This window comes from Lissotriton helveticus, chromosome 3_1 (assembly GCF_964261635.1).
Source record: "Lissotriton helveticus chromosome 3_1, aLisHel1.1, whole genome shotgun sequence".
NCBI classification, from domain to species: domain Eukaryota; kingdom Metazoa; phylum Chordata; class Amphibia; order Caudata; family Salamandridae; genus Lissotriton; species Lissotriton helveticus.
This window is the reverse complement of record NC_136061.1, coordinates 1779588051-1779612750: the sequence shown is the minus strand read 5'-3', so window position 1 is coordinate 1779612750 and position 24700 is coordinate 1779588051. Positions and strand designations below refer to the sequence as shown.

At 47.3% G+C, this 24700-nt stretch overlaps 1 protein-coding gene across 1 annotated transcript in view; it reads right to left on the bottom strand.

Annotated features, from left to right (window-relative positions):
* Window positions 1–24700, bottom strand: part of CRYBG2 (crystallin beta-gamma domain containing 2) — a 403207-nt gene that overhangs the window by 134224 nt on the left and 244283 nt on the right. The window contains exon 3 of the mRNA XM_078682657.1: window positions 5037–6355. Coding sequence (XP_078538783.1) covers window positions 5037–6355 — 1319 coding nt within the window. The remainder of the gene's footprint in view (window positions 1–5036; window positions 6356–24700) is intronic.

Below are 24700 nucleotides of genomic sequence, written 5' to 3'. Positions count from 1 at the left end.
CTTACCGACAACCCTTGGTGCGGACTACGCTCTTACCGACAACCTTTGGTGCGGACTACGCTCTTACAGACAACCCTTGGTGCGGACTACGCTCTTACAGATAACCCTTGGTGCGGACTATGCTCTTACAGACAACCCTTGGTGCGGACTACGCTCTTATAGACCACTCTGGGTGCAGACTACATTCTTACAGACAACCCTAGGTGCGGACTACACTCTTACAGACAACCCTAGGTGTGGACTACACTCCTTTAGACCACTCTGGGTGCAGACTACACTCTTACAGACAACCCTAGGTGCGGACTACACTCTTACAGACAACCCTAGGTGTGGACTACACTCTTACAGACAACCTTAGGTGTGGACTACACTCTTACAGACAACCCTAGGTGTGGACTACACTCTTATAGACCACTCTGGGTGCAGACTACACTCTTACAGACAACCCTAGGTGTGGACTACACTCTTATAGACCAGTCTGGGTGCAGAATACACTCTTACAGACAACCCTAGGTGTGGACTACACTCTTATAGACCACTCTGGGGGCAGACTACACTCTTACAGACAACCCTAGGTGTGGACTACACTCTTACAGACAACCCTAGGTGTGCACTACGCTCTTACAGACAACCCTTGGTGCGGACTACGCCCTTACAGCCCTTGGTGCGGACTACGCTCTTACCGACAACCCTTGGTGCGGACTACGCTCTTACAGACGACCCTTGGTGCAGACTACGCTCTTACAGACAACCCTTGGTGCGGACTACACTCTTACAGACAACCCCTGGTGCGGACTACTCTCTTTCAGACAACCCTTGGTGCGGACTAGGCTCTTACAGACAATCCTTGGTGCGGACTACGCTCTTACAGACAACCCTTGGTGTGGACTACGCTCTCACAGACAACCCTAGGTGCGGACTACACTCTTACAGACAACCCTTGGTATGGACTACGCTCTTACAGCCCTTGGTGCGGACTACGCTCTTACCGACAACCCTTGGTGCGGACTACGCTCTTACAGACAACCCTTGGTGCGGACTACGCTCTTACAGACAACCCTTGGTGCGGACTATGCTCTTACAGACAACCCTTAGTGCGGACTACGCTCTTACAGACAACCCTTGGTGTGGACTACGCTCTCACAGACAACCCTAGGTGCGGACTACACTCTTACAGACAACCCTTGGTACAGACTACGCTCTCACAGACAACCCTTGGTGCGGACTACGCTCTTACAGACAACCCTAGGTGCGGACTACGCTCTTACAGACAACCCTAGGTGCGGACTACGCTCTTACAGAAAACCCTTGGTGCGGACTACGCGCTTTACAGACAACCCTTGGTGCAGACTACACTCTTACAGACAACCCTAGGTGCAGACTACACTCTTACAGACAACCCTTGGTGTGGACTACGCTCTTACAGACAACCCTTGGTGTGGGCTACGCTCTTACAGACAACCCTTGGTGCGGACTACTCTCTTACAGACAACCCTTGGTGTGGACTATGCTCTCACAGACAACCCTAGGTGTGGACTACGCTCTTACAGACAACCCTTGGTATGGACTACGGTCTTACAGACAACCCTTGGTGTGGGCTACGCTCTTACAGACAACCCTTGGTGCGGACTACTCTCTTACAGACAACCCTTGGTGTGGACTATGCTCTCACAGACAACCCTAGGTGTGGACTACACTCTTACAGACAACCCTAGGTGTGGACTACACTCTTATAGACCACTCTGGGTGCAGACTACACTCCTAAAGAGAACCCTAGGTGTGGACTACGACACTCTCCTACAGAGAAACCTAGGCAGAGACTACACTCATAGGCAATCCTAGGTGTGGACTACACTCTTCTACAGACAACCCTAGGTGCAGACTACACTCTTATACACAACCCTAGGTGCAGACTACACTCTTATAGACAACCCTAGGTGTGAGGTCTATAATCACCTACAGACAACCCTAGGTGCAGACTACGCTCTGATAGACAACCCTAAGTGTGGACTACACTCTTACAGACAAACCTAGGTGCGGACAACGCTCTGATAGACAACCCTAAGCGTGGACTACACTCTTATAAACAACCCTTGGTGCGGACTACGCTCTCCTACAAGGCAGCCCTCAGACTGCAGACTGCACTCTTACAGACATGTATGTCCCTCTGCCCTCATTTAGAAGTGAACTCTCCTCAGACAACACTCACATTACAGAGCGCACTCTCTCAAAGACCGTCTTCTCACTGCAGACTACAGTGTCCTAGACATGACTCACACTGAATGTCTGCTCTCTACCACAGACAGCCACACCAGACACCTGACCTGACACTCTCCACAGCACGGTACTGCACTCAGCGCTGACACTGCACTCTATCACAACCCTTGCACAGCAGATAGCACGGTGCTACAGACAGCCATCGCCCCCTGGACTCAACTCTTAGAGACAGCTCTCTCTGTAGACTGCACTATCTTACAGGCAGCTCTCTCTGTAGACTGCACGCTCTTATAGACCGTGCTATCTATAGCTGCACTCTCTTACAGATAGCACTCTCCCACGCAGTCCGCCCTGCATTCTGCACGTCATCACAATCTAATAACACTTCATGTCTCTTGACACTGCCTGTATCCTGTGGCTGCGACGGAAAGTCTCCACAGGATATGATGCATTTTATGTTTTTTATGTAAATTTTACGATTATCTTCGAAAACGTTATCTGATTGCTCTTTTAAAAAAACTTAATTTTAACCAGATTCGTCCAGCCTTTTTATATTTGCAATTGTTGCACAGTGATAGTGTCCTTCAAATTATTGAATTTTTAAAACTGTCTCTCAGATTGAGAATTTGTCTGGATCAATAACACTTAATGAATTTCAGTTCACTGTAATTAATGATGACAAGGGAAGCTGCTTTGTAAATATTTCTATGTTATGTATATATGTACAGTATGAAATGTGTGCTTTTATGGTTGAATCAAACCGAAATAAAGTCTCTTTTGAATTTTGACACTGTCTATCGCGATAGCCTTCTCCCTGCCCCTTCTGTACATCAGTCCACTCCCCGAGGCACTCTCGCCGTGTTTATTTACTTCATCTCTCTCTCTCTCTTTACCACGTCTCTCCACCAGGTCTGTCTCCGCTCTGTTTCTATCGCCATTGCCCATGTCTCTTCTCGTTGTATGTCTCTGGCTATCTCCCTCGGCGTCTTCCTTGTAGTTCTTGTCCTGCTGGATGTCTATTGTTCTCTCCCTGCTGCTGCCTTCGTTTTCTCTGTTCTCGTTGTTCTCCTCGTGTTTGTTCTCTAATGCCCCCACCCTGCTTCTTTATGTCGCCTGTGTCTCCCCCCCTCTTTGCATTTCTACCCCGGAAGGCTCCCTATGTCGGTCTCTCACCCGTGTGCTTGAATTTTAAAAAGTATAAGTGCAGGTACCCAATACCAGAGTACCTGCTTGTTTCTGAGAAGTGCTGGCACTCTCCAATTAAAAGTATCACGCCTCTCTTGAGAAGTGCGGTTACTACCCCTCTCAAAATAAAACCAAAAGTGCCGGTACTCAGTACCGGCCAGTACCAGCACTTTGAAAGCACTGCTTGCCTCTCTTCCTCCTGCTGTATTACGCTCTTTTTGTTGCTCTACTCGCTTATTTTTCGCCTGTGTCGTCATTGGTCTCTGCACATTTCCTTCGGTGTCTCCCATGTGTATCATCTTGTTCCCTCCTATCCAGATCTGTTTCCTCGTATTCCTCAGTGGCTCTCTCTCGGCCGGTGTCAGCCTCTCTTCCCCACATCTCTCTGGGTCTCTCGTCCTACTCTTTCCCCTGCCTCGCACTCTGTATTCGCCGCTCTCTCTCACTCACACGCCCAGCCCCCTCTCTGCTCTCGCTTTCTCCTTTCCCACATAACCCGTAATTAGCAGACAAGTTGGCAGCCCTGGCCGCTGAGGTGAAGCACTCACCGGGCAGAGGTCTGCCCACCCACCCATACCTAGCTCGGAAGCCTCCTGGTGAGGGTGAGGTGCCGGCTAGCAGCGTGTGATCCCTGGGCCCAGGGGCAAAGTTACAAGCTGGCACTGGTGTGCAGTACAAGAAGCTGGCACTGGCGTTCAGTGCATGTAGCACTAGCTGGCACCGATAAGCCACAGGAAGTTGGCATGGTACCCAGTTCAAGAAGCTGACACTGGGGTCATAGGGTGGGGCTCACCTTTAATCCGCCTTTCTTGGTTCCCTCATTAGCAAATCAAAACTAAACCGTAAACACCAAAACCGCCCCCGCCCCCCTCTGCTGCCAACCTGCCAACCTTTCCCCCAGTGTTTGAAGCTGCGCTCTCGGGCTGCCCTCCTCGCAACGCTCTTCCTAGCCGCCACCCTCTCCTGTCATGGACTCCGACTCACATGCCCCTACCCTGGCTCCCTCGCTGCCCGCCTCGACCCCATCAGTGCCATGTATGAAGCTCTGCCTGTCACCTCTTCCCCCCGTGACACAGGTGCGCTGCCGGTGCCATGCTGGAAGCTCTGTGCGTCACCCAGCACCTCCTGTACCGACCCTCCGGTGTCCTACCCCAGCCCTCCTGTCCCTCACCGCCGTGAGCTAGGTGCCCGGCGGTGCCATGCCTGTGGCTCCTCTCTTCCCCCATCCCTCCTGTCCCTCACCACCCGGGCGCAGGTGCCCCGGCGCTGCCATGTCTGAGGCCCCTCTCTTCCCCCTGCCCTCCCGTGACACAGGTTCTCGGTGCCATGCTGGAAGCTCTGTGTGTCACCCTTTACCGACCCTCCGGTGTCCCACCCCAGCCCTCCTGTCCCTCAGCCACCGAGGCGCAGGTGCCCCGGCGCTGCCATGTCTGAGGCTCCTCTCTTCCCCCATCCCTCCCGTGACACTGGTGCGCCGCCGGTGCCACTGCTGGAAGCTCTGTGTGTAACCCTGGACCGACCCTCCGTTGTTCCACCCCGGCCCACCTGTCCCTCACCACCGTGAGGCAGGTGCCCCGGCGCTGCCATGTCTGAGGCTCCTCTCACTCTCCCGCCCGCCCGGCCCCGGGGCTCACCTGTCGCCTCGGCCGTGGGTGCTGCGGCTGGGAGGGCGCTCGTCCGGCCCTGGCCTCCCGTCCCTGTTCTCTGCTCTCTGCTCGGTGCTCCCGCCGGGGCTGGGCTCCCAGCTCTGCCTCTGTGTCACCGGGGCCCCCGTGACCGGGCGTGTCGGGGTTGTCCGCGCTGCAGGGTCCGCCCCGTGTTGCCAGAATATTTGGGATTCCTTCGAAGCTGACAGATGGGGAACCGGTCCCGCAGGTTGCTGTGCCTCACAAGCAGAGCCAGGCAGGCTGGCCAGAGCCCGGGTGCCCTGGCAGCCCGTGCCCGCCTGGAAACTGGGCCCAGCAGCCGGGCCCTGCTCCGTGACCCCGCCGGTGCCCTCCTCCTCTTTGGCCAGCGTGATGAGGATCTCGTAACGTGTCCGCCTGGCCTTCCTGGAGGCAGGCGAGGGATCCCTCGTGACCCCTGCCCCCGTGTTTACCTCACGCGCCTCCCCGTTCAGTGCCCGGGCCTCTGCATCTGCCATCTTGGCCCCGGTGTCCGCTTCGATGGCCCCTGGCACATTGTGCAATGCCACAGTCTCCTCTTGTAGTGTCTTTCCACATTCGTGCACCCCCCTGGCCACATTCTGCACCCTGGTGGCACTCTCTCGTGCTGCTGTGTATCCCTCCTGAGCCAGGCCAGGCCCTCTGGCCTCCACTCCTCTCTCTCTCGCTGCCTCAGCATCCTTGGGCTCTGTGGGGTCCCAGTGAGTCTGAACACCCCAGGCATCCTCCCCCTGGTCCCTGCTGGTGTACTTTGGGCAAGAGAAGAGGTTAGACCGGCTGACTTCAGTTAGGTCGCTGCCCTCCTGCTGAGGGCAGTGCTCCAGGAGATCCGGGGTCACGGCCTTTAGTGGGGTATATGCCTGAAGAATGGTCTGGGCCCATTCTGGAAGGGGTTCAGGGGTCTCACAGGCCTCATAGGAGCGATATTGGGGCGACTCAGTGCGTAGGGAGCTGATACTCTCCGACATTGACCCCGAAGAGTCCCCGTCTCTGCACTCCTCCAGCAGACAGTCGAAGGAGGTGGACACCTCCAAACAGGTAGGGGGCCTTGTCTTTGAGCGCTGAGTGTTGTGGAGCTCCGGAGACTGCCCCTGTGACCCGTAGAGGGCAGGCTGGGGTCTAAGAGTATGGCTGGAGTCAGACCGGGCACCTGGGAGGCGGTCATGACCCCCATGTGGGGAGGGGGGAGGCGTCTCCGGTTGGCTGGCCCTCTTCCGGCGCCAAGACAGGCTTCCGATCCGTCGCAGCAGGCTGGAACCACGCAGGTCTGACTCGGAGTAACTGCGACCCTGGGGAGACACAAAGAGAAGAAGAAGGACTGTGAGAACGCCGTGCACAAGGTAGTATGCCAGTATAGGTGGAGCATGTGGGAAATTAAATTAATAAACAGGCCCAAATTCTCAAAAAATCGTGTAACGCAGTACATCAGCCAGAAATGCTGCGCTGCGTGGCAGAATTTAGCTGCCGAGCACCATACACACACCTTAGCGCCACAGTGCTAGGGTCAGGCGCGGCCGGCACAGGTAACAGCGGTGAGGCGGGGGGAAGTAAAATAAAAAAGAAATGAAACCACTTACCTTGTGCTCGCCGCATCGCTGAGTCAGCGATGCGGCAAGTGCAAAGTAAGTGGTTTTATTTTAATTTTTGGTTTCCCTATCCCGTCGTCTGTCGACTTCCCGCCCCACCTGGCCTCCGCCCCTCACCTCTGCCGTTACCTGTGCTGGCTGCACCTGGCTAGGGTACGTTCCTGAGTCTACAATAGTTTTTGTACAGGAAGGTTAGCCTTTCTGTACAAAATACTATGGCTAGACAAGTTAAAAACCTTTTCCTACTATGTATGTATACTGTAAAGTCGAACTCACAAAAAATCTATAAAAACAAGGAAAAATGAAAACATTTCTCCTTTTAACACCTGCTTTCCAGGGGCGTTAATTTTTGGGCGCTAAACCCTGTCTACTGTTAGTAGATAGGGTTAAGTGTCAAAAAGCTAAAACTGGTTTCATGGGAACACCCATATACCACCCATGTATCACCCCCTTGACGCAAAGTAATGCAAAGCAGCATTTTGAGCTGCTTGACAAATCTTCATTGCATCTGTACAAACACATTTTCAATTAACGGACACACCTTGAAAGTTTGTAATCCTATAGACAAAAATGCACTAAAAAACCCCACAAGAAATGACTCTGGCATGTGCTTAGAAGCATGGATTTCATAACCTCCATATATCATCATCATCATATGTGTCCGCTCTGCGTGCAGGCACTATCCTAAGATATCACCGTCATACTGTATGGGTTCGCTGCAACTGGTCGACAGTAACTCCAAGAGATAATCATTGCAGGTGTACAAAATGTTAACCGAACGTGGTAATCACAGCCTATGAAATTGATATCATTTGCGTGTAGAGAATAAATCAAATTTTAGGTACCAACCAAAGAGACAGTCATGCTATGTGGGCTGAGACTTAACCTGACTCAGAGAGAGTGCCACCAAGAGATGAGATCACTACTGCATGTCTGCCAAACCATAACCACATTTAGAAACATTAACTTATGAGATCGATATCATAAGCGTGCAGAGACGACACGAGACACAAATCCAGAGAGATCATCACATATGCAAAGAGATTTTAGACTCCCTAGTCCTCAGAGCTCATTGATTGTAGGTGTTCAAAACCAGGTGTGGTCGGCCACGATCAGAGGTAGAGGGGCAGGGGCAGAAGGGGAGAGGACACATGAGGTAGGGGGAGGACACGAGAGGGGGGGGGGATGCTGGGGAAGCGGCTATGAAAAAATGTAATTAAAAACGTACTTTTTTGCCGCTTCCTCGTCCGTCTCTCCTCCATAGTCCTTCCTCGCTCGGGTACACGAAGCACACCCAGGCTCCCAGTCAGCCAATCACAACGCTGCCTTAGCAGCATTGTGATTGGTCTGAGTGCCGCTTTTCAGCGCTCAGAGGCTGACTGGAGGCCTGGGCATGTTCTCCACTTAGGCTTTAATGCAGCCTGCATGGAGGACATGCGAAGTGCGCAAGACTGTTTTCAGAGGCCCGAGACTGCCATCCAAGCAGTCATTGCGCACTTTAGGGGATGTACCACTCATCCCCTTCCCTGCCCCCTCACGCAAAGCTGTGGGCGGAAGTAGGAGAAAATAAAATGAAAATAACGCTTTATTATAATTTTATTTTCTCTATCTTTCACCGCAATAAAGCAGTGGGGCGACACTCCTCCACCTTAGCGGAGAAGCCACCACTGTTCAAAACCTAAGCCCAATTGAAGACACTAAAATTAAAAGTGTGTTATCACATGTGTGGAAAAATATAACCTAACTTGAAGTCAATAACCTCAAGATAACATTACTTTGGTTCATTTATCCCAATCTGTAGTCAGTAATGCCAACAAATCAACTTTTCTTGAGTATAAATCTCATTCCAGTCTGGAGACCCTAACCTAAGCTTTGGTCCCTATTTGTGCACAGAATTGTAACCTAGTTTGGACGGAATAACTCCACGATATAAAAATTGCATGCCTACCAAATTTTATTTCAACTAGGAAACTCCAACCCAAGTTTTAGCATGTTTAATGGCATTTACCCATCATGGTGTTCAAAGCAGGACACGGAGTTTGAACTTGGACTGTCCGAAGCAGGGGCGACTACTGCCTGACGCCATAATGTAATTACATAAGTCGAATGTGTGACAAACATTTGCCCCCAAGAAGCTGCCAAAGTCTCAGGATAACAAAGTAGGCATAAAAACCTCCTTGCAGGGTGAAGAACTTCTAAAGGCAAATTAAGGATTGAGGGCTGCTCTACTTAAGTACTAATATAGATAGCATCATCATCTTTCAGCAGGGCAGCTCTACTTAAGTACTAACATAGCTGTGCCATCTTTCAGTAGGGCTGCTCTACTTAACTGATAATACAGCATCATCATGTTTCAGGAGGACTGCTCGATTAAGTACTAATATAGATATCATCATCTTTCAGCAGAACTGCTCTACTTAAGTACTCATATAGCATCATCATCATCTTTCAGCATCGCTGCTCTAGCTAAGTACTAATATAGCATCATCATCATCTTTCAGCATGGCTACTCTAGTTAAGTACTAATACAGCTTCATCGTCTTTCAGCAGAACTGCTCTCCTTAAGTACTAATATAGCATCATGGTCTTTCAACAGGGCTGCTCGATTAAGTACTAATATAGATAGCATCATCATCTTTCAGTAGGGATGCTCGATTAAGTACTAATATAGATAGCATCATCATCTTTCAGTAGGGATGCTCGATTAAGTACTAATATAGATAGCATCATCATCATCTTTCAGCAGGACTGCTCAATTAATTACTAACATAGATAGCATCATGGTCTTTCAGCAGGGCTGCTCTTCTTAAATACTAATACAGCATCACCCTCTTTCAGCACGGCTGCTATACTTAAGTACTAATATAGATAGCATCATCATCTTTCAGCAGGGCATCTCTACTTAAGTACTAACATAGCAGTGTCATCTTTCAGCAGGGCTGCCCTACTTAAGTGCTAATACAGCATCATCATCATCTTTCAGCAGGGCTGCTCTACTTAAGTACTAATACAGCATCATCATCTTTCAGCAGGTCTGCTCTACTTAAGTACTAACATAGCAGTGCTATCTTTCAGCAGGGCTGCTCTACTTAAGTACTAGTACAGCATCATCTTTAAGTAGGGCTGCTTTACTTAAGTACTAACATAGCAGCGCTATCTTTCAGCAGGGCTGCTCTATTTAAGTACTAATACAGCATCATCGTCTTTCAGCAGGGTTGCTTTACTTAAGTACTAACATAGCAGCGCTATCTTTCAGCAGGGCTGCTCTACTTAAGTACTAGTACAGCATCATCTTTGAGCAGGGCTGCTCTACTTAAGTACTCATACAGCATTATCGTCTTTCAGCAGGGCTGATCTTCTTAAGTACTAATACAACACCATCCTCTTTCAGCAAGGCAGCTCTATTTAAGTACTAATACAGCATCATAATCTTTCAGCAGGGCTGCTCTTCTTAAGTACTGATATAGATAGCATCATCATCTTGCAGCAGCCCTGCTCTACTTAAGTACTAATATAGATAGCATCAACGTCTTGAGCAGGGCTGCTCTACTTAAGTACTGATATAGATAGCATCATCATCTTTCGGCAGTGCTGCTCTACTTAAGTACTAATATAGATAGCATCAACGTCTTGAGCAGGGCTCCTCAACTCGAGTACTAATAAAACTTTATCATCTTTCAGCAGGGCTGCTCTGCTTAAGTAATAATACAACACCATCCTCTTTCAGCCAGGTAGCTCTACTTAAGTACTAATGCAACATCATCATCTTTCAGCAGGGCTGCTCCTCTTAAGTACTAATACAACATCATCATCTTTCAGCAGGGCCGCTCCTCTTAAGTACTAATACAACATCATCATCTTTCGGCAGTGCTGCTCTACTTTAAGTACTAATATAGATAGCATCAACGTCTTTGAGCAGGACTACTCCACTTGAGTACTAATACAACGTCATTATCTTTCAGCAGGGCTGCTCTGCTTAAGTACTAATATAGCATCATCATCTTTCAGCAGGGCTGCTCCTCTTAAGTACTAGTACAACATCATCATCTTTCAGCAGGGCTGCTCCTCTTAAGTACTAATACAATATCATCATCTTTCAGCAGGGCTGCTCCTCTTAAGTACTAGTACAACATCATCATCTTTCAGCAGGGCTGCTCCTCTTAAGTACTAATACAATATCATCATCTTTCAGCAGGGCTGCTCCTCTTAAGTACTAGTACAACATCATCATCTTTCAGCAGGGCTGCTCCTCTTAAGTACTAATACAATATCATCATCTTTCAGCAGGGCTGCTCTACTTAAGTACTAATACAGCGTCATCATCTTTCAGCAGGGCTGCTCTGCTTAAGTACTAATATAGCATCATCATCTTTCAGCAGGGCTGCTCCTCTTAAGTACTAATACAACATCATCATCTTTCAGCAGAGCTGCTCTACTTAAGTACTAATACAGCATCATCATCTTTAAGCAGGTCTGCTCTTCTTAAGTACTAATATAGCATCATAGTCTTTCAGTAGGGCTGTTCTTCTTAAGTACTAATATAGCAGCGCCATCTTTCAGCAGGGCTGCTCCTCTTAAGTACTAATACAACATCATCATCTTTCAGCAGAGCTGCTCTACTTAAGTACTAATACAGCATCATCATCTTTAAGCAGGTCTGCTCTTCTTAAGTACTAATATAGCATCATAGTCTTTCAGTAGGGCTGTTCTTCTTAAGTACTAATATAGCAGCGCCATCTTTCAGCTGGGCTGCTCTTAAGTACTAATATAGCAGCGCCATCTTTCAGCTGGGCTGCTCCACTTAAGTACTAATAAAGCATCATCATCTTTCAGCAGGTCTGCTCCACCTAAGTAGTAATACAACATCATCATCTTTCAGCAGGGCTGCTCTACTTAAGTACTAACATAGCAGCGCCATCTTTCAGCAGGCTTGTTGTACTTGAAATGGGACGGCCCCGCACTTCCTAAGAGAGGGCTGCACGGGACCCTGGTCTGCACCAACACTTCCCTACTAATGGTTTTAGAGACATTTCTTAACCATTGTATGTCACTTTTCGGGATGAATCACTGCGCATTATGAGTCCGCCATGTGCTAGCATTCCAGCATCACATTTGCACTGTCCGGGGCAGAGTGAAATGCGATGTTAATCTTATGTTGTACAAGTGCACGTGCGCACAGCGCGTCAGGCTGCCTCCGGGTAATGGCCTGGCATGGGGCCGCTGACATCACGTACGTACTGAGCCAATGACTAACGCCGCACGGTTCTGGAGCGCAGGGCACCGGCTTAATTGTCTCTTCTTGCTTGAACAATGGCTGCCTCGCAAGTCTGAGGCGCTACTCATTGAATGTATTATTGATTTGATTCAAGGCATTTATAGAACGCGGATCTAGCTCCCTGTGCCCCAGATCTCTGTAGGATGATTGTGGTTAAACTGGCCCGACGGTATTTGATCCATCAACGTAAAAGCCTAGACGAACTGTAAACAGTAATTTACTTTGCCGTTTGATCACCTCTGTGTAGACATGGGGCGCGTTGGACAAGTTGGTGTCACTGCTAGGGCTGCTCCGCTCCAGCAGTCGTGCACTTGTCACACTGTGACATGGCGTGCAGTGGGCCCCGCTGTACCAATGGAAGCTACTTCCCCTGATCAGGGACTCTGTTACAGACCTTTCTGCTTGTTCATGCTTGCCCATGACAGCCTGTTCTTTGAAACAGAACTTGCAGCACGTGACTGACTCTTCTCGAGCCCTATCAGCCTCTAAAAAAGGCCTCACTTGTAACTGACTCTGCCCCACCCCTACCAGTCAAGCTTTTGGGTGCTTGCCGTTACAGCAACCTACAAACCTACAAGCTTGGCCGGCAGGTCAGTATTAGTCCTTTTCTCCGGGCCCACTCCTGGAGCAGTTGTGGCTCGGGTTTGCACTCTGGTGAGTACGTTTGTTTTTAGGTTTGCCGCTGCCTGGCAGTGTCATCAATTCTTCAAAAAAGTTCAATGGGGAGGAGTACAGCGAGAGTTGGCTTCGGTTCAGCCCCATTTAAGCATTGGCTTTCATGTGTTTTTTCCTGGTTTACCATTGCTTGGGTCCATTAACACCATGGCATTTGGTGGATGGTTACATTGTAATTGTAATTGCATTTATATAGCGCTTACTACCCCTGATGAGGCATCAAAGTGCTTTTTTGGCAAGTAGTACGCAACCCCGGAACACAAAAAGGATCAGCGGTGAATTAGTATAGTGAAATATTAAATTAATTTGAGCGTTGGATATGCTAGTCTGTTATGTGGATTGAAAAAGGATAGCGGAGGGATGGAAGAGTGAAGGGTTTGCATTTATATAACGCTTGCGACCCCTGATGAGGAGTTGAAGCGCTTTTCGGCGGGCAGCACGCAACTCCGGAACTCAAACAGGATTAGTGGTGAATTAGTATAGGGAAATATGAAATTAATTTGAGCGTGGACATGTTAGTCTGCTATTTGGATTGAAAAGGAATAGTGGATGGATAGAAGAGGTAAGGGTTGAATTTTTTTTTACGGAGTTCATAACAGTAGGAGGAGTTTTGGATGAGTAAAGGGGAGGTGGACGGGGTAAGAGTCAGAGGGAAGGGTTTAGAAAGGTTTTTTGGGAGATATGAATAGTAAAAGAGGTATGAGATGATGTAAGGTGGGGTAGAGGAGGGAAGAGTCTAGAAAGGGTTATTTTGGGGATTATAGAAGTGGTATGGATTTTGGGTTTAGTGAGTGCTATATTTAAGGAAAATGGGTTATAAGATGGTAGCCAGTACGGCTGTGACATCACATCCTTCACCCAGCTACCAACCATCTTCATCTTTCACCTCTCAACCAACAGTTTTCACCTATCCCTAGATGTGGCATTTTCATTTCTAATGCTTGCCTTAGAAATGAAGACCCTCAATCTTACCTATCCAGTTTACAACTAACCTCCTTAAGCTCTCAACAGACTTTCTCATTTCACTATTTAATCCATTAGTCACCTTTTCTGCACAAAGGTGCCACTGACCAGGACTTGGAACGGATTAATCCCTACCTGGAAATAAAAATAAGAGCCACAGATAAAATGAGAGAGCATGCAGGAGAGAATATGTGAGAGGAAAAAATAAAAATATGGTGTTGATAAAAAAGAAAGGAAAAGAAATGGCGAGAAGGATGGAGTTAAAGTAAAATAAAGTAAGGTGAAAACCAAAGTTAGTCAAAGAGGGGAGAAGTTAGGGAAGAACGAAAAAGCTTGTGAACAAAAAGCAAAAGGATAAGGAAGAAATTGAAAAGGAAAAAAGCAAAAGGGAGGAAGAGAAAAAGACAAGAAAAGTAAAAAAACAAAATAAAAAATAGATGGCAAGTCAGAAAGGCGAGGAAACGTATGAAAAGCGAAAGAAAAATGTGTGAAAGAAGACAAAGAAAGATATGTTTAGGAAGAGAAATACCGTTGGAGAGAATAAAGCAAAACAGATGGAGAATGGACAAAAGAATAAAGGATGGCATAAAATGGAAAAGAAAAGCGAGGGAAGTGAGAAAGGGGATAGAGGAAAGAAATAAAACAGAACAGAAAAGAAGATAAAAGAAAACAGATAGAGATATTTCAGGTAAACTTTATTCTCCTAGCAGAAACAGCACATCATGTAAGAGGCGGGCAATGTAGTAGCCACACCGTGTCAACGCCTCATCTCAACTGTCAAGCTCTTCAGCTGGCGTTCTAGAACGCCAGCTGATGCGTCACAACAAGTGCTTTGAACGCGCTGGGGTAAGGGTGCCTAGGGGTCAGAGGGGGAACGGGTAAGAGAGAAAGCATTACAACAAAAGTCCTACTGGGCTGAATTATACTTTCCAATTCAGGCAGAAGAACACACCTTAAAAACAGCAGAAAAACAGATACGTTCAGCGCTGGAAAGTAGGAGGACCTCGCTGGATCCCATATCTGACAACTATAACTTTGTTATATCTCTAGAACCATAGGTCATACAGAGATTGACGAAACAGCTCCAGAATCCTGGCATCAGCATCGATGAATGGAATAGTACCCCAAGGTTTAGGGTAAAAGAGAACAACCCCTTTCCTTCTTGGCTGTAAATGAAGGGACAAAGGGTCCTACTAATTCAGGTGAGGCCAGAGTTCACGTGCAAGCTCACCGCAAGCACACCCCTCAAATGTCTCCTGCACACCTTCAACCTTCTGGGTGTTCTGATGCTCTGTGTGTCTGTGTCCACATGGGAAAATGTCCTTGTGGCTCCAGGAAACGTATCTAACTGAGGTGTCCTCCATGCAAGCCTCCAGTTAGCTTGGCTGGGCTGTCTGTCATCCTGGAAAGGGTTGTTCCTCTCCTCAGAGGTAGGCCACCAGCTGGGCGTGGTCAAGGAACAGGTTGCTTTCACTTTTCTAGGCCTGGTCCTAGCAACCTGGCAGTTTCTGATGGTGGGTGCAAGTGAATATAAGGAAACTTCTGAAGAGCTTGTTCTCATCGGGTTCTGGGGCCGTAGCGGGAAAAGAGGACCCACAAAAAGGTGGGACACTCTCAAAGGCCATAGCATGACCAATCTGATGCACAGAGGGGTAGGGGGTAGGCCACCACTCACCATCTAAGAGAAGTATAACGTGGGAGACACCCCTAGAACAAGTCCAACTCCCCCCAATCCGACCCGTCAGATTGGCCAGACCTCTGACTGGGTCAAAACATTCTTGTGAAATTGGACTGCCTATATCATTTTTTTAAGACTAAATGTACAATCATAGTTTAAAAAAAGTGGTAACCTAATGAAATGCAATCGCAGGTTCTGATGAAATAGATAAAGTGGTGATTTTGGAGACGTGGCCAAATTACAATGAAATATACTTTTATATTGTCTGTGCATTGGTACACAGTTTTTTGATTGTATATAACTGCTAAATGTATTTTTTGAAACGATAAATGTGTCTATACAAATAAAAATGTGATTACTTGTAATAGGATAGTGTGATAAGCACTCAGCAGCGTTTCTAAATGTTTTAGGTGTATAGTACTAGCAGTTTTAGGACAGTGCCCTCACTGCTCGGCAGGAGCACCTTATTCTGAAAGCACAGTACAGCACCTCACAGCCGAACTGTACTTGTAGAAGCACAGCAGCACTTTTCTGCAAAGGTGCTGTACTTTTGATGGCTCATAAGGTGCTGTAAATTTGAAGTGATGGTGCAGACCTTCTCAGCAGAGCTGCCATACCTTTATTGTGGTTCTACAGACCTCCTCGATAGACTTTCTATACGTGTAGTGTAAGAGTGGCTGCACTTCTCAGCAGACCAGGTGTACGTTTAATGGCCTACTACTTGCTTTTAGAGTCCAGCAACATCCCTTCTCAGCAGGAAAAAAGCAAACGCCTAAAGAAAAAACTACAACTCTGCTTTATAGATCTGAAAGCTGCTTTTGATTGGGCTAAATTAAGATGTTGGGGTATACAAGATTTTTTTTTAAGGGCAATTTAATCATTATATACAGAAACATGGATTCAAATCAAGGTAGGGAACGGGACCAAGCTATCAAAAAAAATACCAACTACAAGGGGTCTCAAGCAAGGGTGTGTGCAAGGATGTGTGCTAGCTCCACATCTGTTCAACCTATTTAACGCAGATTTGAGTACCGCCCTCAGGCCGCGGTTGGTACCGAGACCACGCTTCTGACGCCCCACCTTCTGGCTTGGCACCGAAGCCTACAAAAAAGCCCTGCTGCTTCGAGAAGCCTCATTCAAAATCCGGCTCTAAACCAAAACCTACAGGGTCAAAATAAAAGTCCGGCTCAGACCCACACCATTCGGCACCGAAACACACTTTGGATTCGAAGACACCAACGACTAAGACACCGGGACCGAAACATTCGGCGCCCAACCAGTCAGATGTGCCGAAATCACCTAAAAAGCAAACTTTTGACGCTCCGATTGTCAACCCAGACCCGAAAAAGAAGGTGTTATACATTCATTCAAAGACTGGACACATTACCACCAAAGTGACTTTAAAAAAAAAAGACTGATACAGAAGAGGAATATCACATTCCTTTGAAGAAGAGAAGTGTTGGAACTAACCCTTTCCCTCCTCCTCCTCTTCCATCAACCCCTTCTCATTTTCAACCTTTACCAATTTCACCTTAGTATTCACCACCACATACACCTGACAACCAGGATGATAGGAATGGCAATGGGGATGGGGATGAAGATTATCAGCCAGTACTACAGACCTATGGGACAAATACAATACTAATTGGCCCACAGGCAATAATCCTGACTTGTACCCTACCAAGCCCTCTCCACCAGACGACAGTGTAGGTTACATTGAATTACTGGGTAGAGCTGCCAACTACCATGGGGTGCAATGCACAAAGAATCCCTTGAAGAAGATTTCCTCTTTGAAACCCTTAGCAGCACACAAAGGTCATTAAACACACTACCCATGCTTAAAGGGATGATCAGGCATGTAGATGACATCTTTAATGACCCTGTCAGGGCTCGTATTCTTACCCCTAGAGTAGATAAGAAATACAAGCCAGGACCATTTGACCCAGTGTATGTAAGAGGACAATTACCATTGGACTCCCTGGTTGTGTCCAACGCACGGCAAAGAGCCAACTCACAAACTACAGGAGATGCTCCACCCCCAGATAAAGAATCCAAGCTTATTGATGCTTCGGGGAAAAAGGGTGGCCTCTCAGGCAGCAAACTTCTGGTGCATCTCTAACACTAGGGCGTTGCAGGCACGATACGACCTCGCACACTGGGACAAGATGGAGCAATTGATCCAATTTCTGCCCCAAGAACATAGATCTAAAGCGCAAGTCTTAGTGTGTGAGGGACAACTTATTTCAAACAATGCAATCAGGTGCTCCCTGAATGCTGCAGACACTACTGCTAGAGCTGTAGACACCAGCGTCCTTTTAAGGAGGCACTCCTGTATCCGCATATCTGGGTTCAAACCTCCATATTAAACACACCCTTTGATAAGGAACACCTCTTTTGTCCAGTGGTAGATTCTTCACTAGCAAATATGCAGAAAGACACTGACATAGCCAGATCCATGGGGCCCCTTCAGTCAAAACAAGCCTGTGGTTCCTTTCAGCGCTCTTTCTACTGCGGAGGTTCCAAAAACACTTCCTCGGAGACACCCTCCACCTACAAGGGCAATAACCAACCCTCTGCCTCTAAGGGTTACTACAGAGGGGGGTTACAGAGGCAACAATGGCAAAGGCAGGGGTAGAGGTTCAAACACACGCACCTCCCCCTCCAATACAAACAGTGACTTGCCTACACTTCCCTCGGACCACTCAACACCTGTCAGGGGAAGACTTTCGGATTTCTTACCAATCTGGCAGCCAATAACAACAGACAAGTGGGTACTACAAATTATACGTTCTGGTTACAGTCTAGAGTTCACCAGCACTGCTCCAAACATTCCCCCAAAGTCACACACACTTTCACCCGATAATCTTTACCTCCTCAAACAAGAGGTACAGTCTCTCCTTCTAAAAGCGGCTAAAGAGCCTGTACCAGCACAATATCACGGGTCGGGCGTGTACTCCTTTTACTTCCTAATACCCCAAAATGATGGTTCTCTCAGACCAATATTAAATCTCAGAGAACTCAACCTTTACATACAATCAGATCATTTCCACTTTGTAACACTTCAACAAGCACTACCTCTTCTGCAACAAGGCGACTTTCTGTCTACTCTAGACCTAAAGGACGCCTATTTCCATATTCCAATCCACCCTGCTCATCGCATATTTCTCAGGTTTGTGTTAGCTTGTCAACACTTCCAGTTCAAGGTACTCCCATTCTGAGTCACCACTGCCCCCAGAGTCTTCACAAAGTGTCTGGTGGTAGTAGCTGCTCACTTAGAAAGACAACACATCCATGTCTTCCCATACTTGGATGACTGGCTCATTAAAGCCAGCTTGTACCAGCAATGTCTCAAGCGCACACTTTCAGAACAATTCAGTTGGTACATCAACTAGGGTTCACAGTCAATGTGCTAAAATCACATCTCCAACCAGCCAATACTCAGAACTACCTAGGAGCCACTCTAGGTACTCAAAAGGCTCTGGCGTTTCCTAACGCAGACAGAATTCGCCACACTCAGGCTTTAGTTCTCCAGTTTCAACCCAATCATTTGCTTCCAGCTCAGGTTTATATGCAGCTGCTGGGAAGGATGGCATCATGCATCATGATCGTCCCCGTGCTAGGCTGCACATGCGTCTACTTCAAGAATGCTTAGCCAGTCAGTGGAACCAGTCACAGGGTCTATTGACCGATCTAGTGTTGGTAAGCGACCGTACTCATTGCTCTCTGCAGTGGTGGAACACACAAAATGTATCAAAAGGACTGCCCTTCATAGACCCGGTTCCACAGATAGTACTACCAGCAGACACGTCCCTCTCTGGCTGGGGAGCTCATCTTCAACAACACACAGTGCAAGGCCTGTGGAGTCAACAGCAAAAGTTGCTCCACATCAGTCATTTAGAGTTGCTTGCAATCTTTCTAGCTATCAAGTCATTTAAAACTCACCTGGAGGGCAAAGCTGTATTAGTTCATTCATACAACATGACAGCTATGTATTACAGACAAAGACAGGTGGGACACACTCTCTCCAACCGTCCTACTTAGCTCAAGACATCTGGAGGTGGGCCATTCACCACAAACTTTATCTCCTAGCAGAACACCTCCCAGGAGTGAACAACCAGATTGCAGACGTCCTCAGCAGGCAGAGGCAGCAAGTACATGAATGGGAACATCACCCTCAATTTCTCCTCCCAGACTTCCAAGCTTGGGAGTCTCTCAGATAGATCTGTTTGCCACACACCAAAATGCAAAATGCCAAAGCTTCACCTCCAGGTACCCACACTCGCAACCCAAAGGCAATGTACTATGGATGAACTTGTCAGGGAAATTTGCCTGCCCTTTTCCGCCTCCCCCACTCATTCCATTAATTGGTTCAGAAGCTCAGGCAAACATCTCTCAAACTAATCCTAGTTGCTCCCAAATGGGCACGTCAACCTTGGTTCACAACCCTGTCTGAGCTGTCTCTGGTCCCGCATCTAAAGCTGCATTTAACCTCCAGTCTCCTCACACGGAGCCATGGAGAAATCAGACACCCAGATCCCAAACAACTGAACCTCACAATCTGGCTCCTGAAGTCATAGAGTTTGGTTATTTAAATCTTCCAACAGAATGTATGACTATCATTAGGGAGGTCATAAGGCATACCACAAGAGCCTGTTAGGCAGTTAGGTGGAAGTGATTTGTTATTTATTGCAATAACAATCGTATCAACCCTCTTGATGCTTCCATAAAACTATCATCTGCTATCTGTTACACTTACAGCAGTTAGCATTGGCTTACACCTCCATTAGACTACACCTCGCTGCAATAGCTGCGTATCTACAAAATAGGCAGCATTTGTCATTATTTAAAGTACTTGTAATTAAAGCTTTCATGGAAGGTCTAAAAAGAGTCATACCACCAAGACTCCCACCTTCCCCAGTGTGGAACCTGAACATAGTCCTCTCCTCACAAGATTAATGGGCCCACCTTTTGAGCCTGTGCACAAATGCGAACCACAGTTCCTTTCTTGTAAAACCGCTTTCCTCATTGCAATCACTTCATTAAGGAGAGTAGGTGAACTACAGGCACTAAACATACAAGAACCTTTTTCCAACTACACAGAGACAAAGTGTTTCTTCGTACCAACCCCAAATTTTTACCTAAAGTAGTATCTGCATTTCACATAAATCAGTCGGTAGAATTACCTGTATTCTTCCCTCAACCTGATTCTGTTGCAGAACAAGCTCTCCACACCTTATATGTCAGAAGAGCACTCTTGTACTACATTGAAAGAACAAAATCATTTTGTAAAACGAAACAACTCTTTGTTGCTTCTGTACCACCACACAAGGGCAATCCTAACTCCAAATCTGGTATTGCAAGGTGGATTGTTAAGTGCATACAAACTTGTTGTGCAAAAGCAAAGAGAACTCTAACTGCACCCCCTAGGGCAAAATTCTACTCGCAAGCTAGGAGCCACTATGGCTTTCTTAGGAAACATACCCATAGTTGACATTTGCAAAGCTGAAACATGGTCTACACTGCACACATTCACCAAACACTATTGTGCAGATGTGTTAGCGAGACAACGAGCCAGTGTGGGTCAAGCAGTACTTAAAACACTGTTTCAGACAACTCCAACAGCCACAGGATAGCCACCGCTTTGGGAGGATACTGCTATATAGTCTATGCAAAGCATGTGATCTACAGCCCACATGCCTCGAAGGGATAATGTTACTCACCTAGTAAGCTTCTGTTCTTGGCATGAAGAGCTTATAGATTCACATGCGCCTACCCACCTCCCTGGGTACCTCTAGCTGCTGCAGTTCTCATTTTAGTTTACATACATATGCATGGACATCTCTATTCTTTACTATCACTCCATTCTCACCCTCTCCGGGAAAACATTACTACCCCTGGTTTTCCCTTCAGCACCCCTGGCACTGCCCTTTAGGTATCACAAAGGCAGCAAAAGGAGAAAAATAAAACTGGGTGAAAGATGTTTACATTCGGGGTTCGCATTCTCCTACCCTTTCAGCAGCCAATAGGAGGTGTTTGGGTGAGTAAAGTAGCATTAAGGGGTTATTGTGTGGTTAGTGTGGTGAAGCTCTGGGGGCCAAAGTGTCTGTGATGTTACCTCTTCCTCTGGCTTTTTAGTGAATAAACGCCATGTCTGCTGTGAGAACACAGGCAGGTGACTGTAAATAGGACACGCATGGGTGGTGTCTTCATTAGTGAGAGATAGCCTTAGGTCTACCCAGACCCCGCCTCCATGGCCAGGCCCACAGGAGGCGGTGCATCAAGATGCTCTGGGGTGACTCAGTAGATACTGGATCAACCAACAGGTTTCAGAGCAGTCAGCGGTATCCCAAAAATGCACTGAGCAATTCTGAGTGCTTAATCTACAGCCGCCCTGTCCTATGCAGGGTGTGTCTGGATAAGCATAATCACACACTGGCCTCTCAAGGCAGCACAGGGCATCAAGATACAGGTGTGCAATGGTATGTGCCCTACAATGCACTAGACCTCAGTAGATCCTTTGAATACCTGTGCCAGGACACTGGTGTGGCAGGGTGAGCAGAGATCTGCCAGCCTGTGGACAAATGCCAACAGTGACAGCAGGAGAAGGCCTTGGAGAACTGGGGTGAGACTCTGGAGCGCCTGCATTGCCTGGGGTGTTCAGCCACACCTACCTTTACCAAGAACACAAACACGGCTTTCCAGTGCCACCTCCCATGTCTTGGAGAAATTGAGGCACAGGGATTGATTCCTAGAAGAAGGCAACCTGAGCTGTCACGCGAGGCTGGGAGTGGGGAGCCGTGGATATTTGCCCTGGGCCTGCCACCAGGGCTGGATTGGGAACCCAAAACAGCCCTGGCACATTTTGTAGGACCAGCTCCTTTGAAAAACCGGCTCCCACCCTTCCAGCCTCCTGGGGAAAAAAAACGATGCATGCTATGGCCAGTCCGGCCCTGCCTGCCCTACCTTTTTTGGGACCCTACTCCTATTGCAAAATATATTTAAATTATTTAAAAAATGCCTGAACTGTTCCTTCACAGTGCACAGAGCTTTAAGTGGGATAAAAAAACTGGGGGGTCTTCCAAAGGGGCGTGGCCAACTTAATTAAGGGTGTGGCTTAAAAACACATAAGCTAAAAATCGGTGCTTAGCTTAGTGCACCGCCTGACTGGTATTTTGCTGCTTCTGCCATTGCATCTGCATATATGATACAACAAGTAACATTACACCTACAACAAGAAAAGAGTATTGGCTTTGCCAATGGTTGTTAGTTCCATAAGCAACAACTATGACTTCGTTGTATATTATATGACAATCCTTCAGTTCTGAAATGATGAGGCTGAAAGTACCTTTAACGAGTCTCTTCGAAGTAACATCACAGGCAGTGAGGGGTGATACTGCTGCAGAGTTAAGATTATTTTTCGACCCTGAGGGTGAGGGCACAAATGGAGAGCCCGACAGGGGCCCGTCTCAACACCTAGGGCCTTATTTATGAAGGTCTTGCGCCGCCGGTGCGTCACTTTTAAAATGGGAAAAAGTGACGCACCGGCGGCGTAAGGCCTTCATAAATAAGGCCCCTACTTTTTAGAACTTCCGATCCTGAGCACCGGCAGGACCCGGCCCACTTAAAGCCCTGATAGTGCAGCTAACTCATAAATACCACTAAGAACCGCCCAACACTTTATCTATTTCGCCAGCGAACATTTTATTCTAATTACCAGCTGCTCTTTGGATTACCGACTAGCGAAAGGGCCTCACAAACGTCTTTGTTTTGAGCCCTACAATAGCTTCACACAGACCTGTATGCAGCCTAGCACACACCCTGGATAGTCGTTCTATGCAAGGACTACCTACTACTCATAGAGCTCACTGTGTGCGTATGACACCCTGTGACACCATAGGAACTGCATGTCTTGGAGTATTTCCCACACTCGGCTCTCAGGATGCTGTGGGGCCTTGAACAAACATGTGGTATGTGACTCCATGTGAGGTTTAAGGGCTGTGATAAAATAGAGGGAAGGGCTCTGAATCATACTCACTGCTTCTTGTCTGGTTCTCGCACCTTTAATATTCCTTGGTGCTGGCAAATGGCGTGCTTGCAGCTGTGTGAATGTGTGCACTGGTACACAGCACTGTCAAAGAAGCCCATGACATTGCTCCCAGCGCAAACCCTTCAGAAACAAACCGATCAGTAAAGCTTTTCGTAGAGTCAGTCAATGTGGACAGCTGACAGCCTGTGTTGTGTCCCTATCAAGAAATGCAAGGGCATATGTACAAGGAAATAGCGCAGCAGCACATTTTGCAGCGCCACGCTGCGCCATTTCCAAAATGTATGAATGTACAATATTTACAAGAATATGGTTCAGCCCTGTGCTTTCCCTGGCGCTGGCACTAAAAATAGCTGCCTAGCAGCTACACTGACACACTCGCGCCACAGTGCAAGGGTGTCTGCGTTGCAGGGATGATTGTTTATGTGCAGGAAGGTGTTGCTTATGTCAAGACTCACCTCCAATGTGTACCCATTTTCCATGGGTGCACCTAATGCCAAGAATTACATCTAGTATGTCAGTGCCAGTAATGTATGGGTGGAGATTATGCCAGCAATTACCTCCAATTTGCCAGTGCAAGTTTTTATGTCACAGGTGCCGGCGATGCTAAAACCTGTGTTCAGTATGCCAGCACTAGTATTTTGCCATGCATGCCTCTATAACCCAAGAATTACTCTCAGTATGCCAGGGCCAATGGCAGATTAACAAGCATAACACCACATTCTCACTCATACTAACTTGCATTAGCACATACTCATTCTCACTCACACTCGCATTCATTTTAACCCCCTTACACTAATTTACTCATTCAAACACTTGTTCACTGTTGCACTCACTCTTACTCTCTCACTAAATCTCACTCATTTGCACTCATTCACTCTCATGCAGTCTAATTCTGACTTACTCTTATTTTCTCATTCACTCACACTTGCACTCACTCATATTCTCAATGCTCCATTTTCAGTAATTTTGACTCACCCGTTCTCATTCATTTACACTCACTTTTACTTACATTCACTCTTACTCTCTCTCACTCATACTTACTCATGCGCACTTTCACTCAGTCTTACTCAGTCTCACTTTTTGTCACCCATTCTCACAGACGCACACACTCTTTCAGTCTCATGCACACTTATTCTGAATCCCACCCCCTAACACTCCTCACACTCATTCTTACTTGTTCTTTCTTAGAAACCAAAACTCTCACTTGCAGTCACTCTAACTATAATTTACTCATTCTCACTCACTCTGATTCAACCATACTCACTAAAATAGGTCTCATTCTCACTCATTACACATAACTGATAATCATTTTCAATCACACACATCCTCACACAGGCAGGTGGTATCTCACATATACACTTTCTCTCAAGCAAAGACACTCACCCACGTTTGCATACAATTAAAAGCATT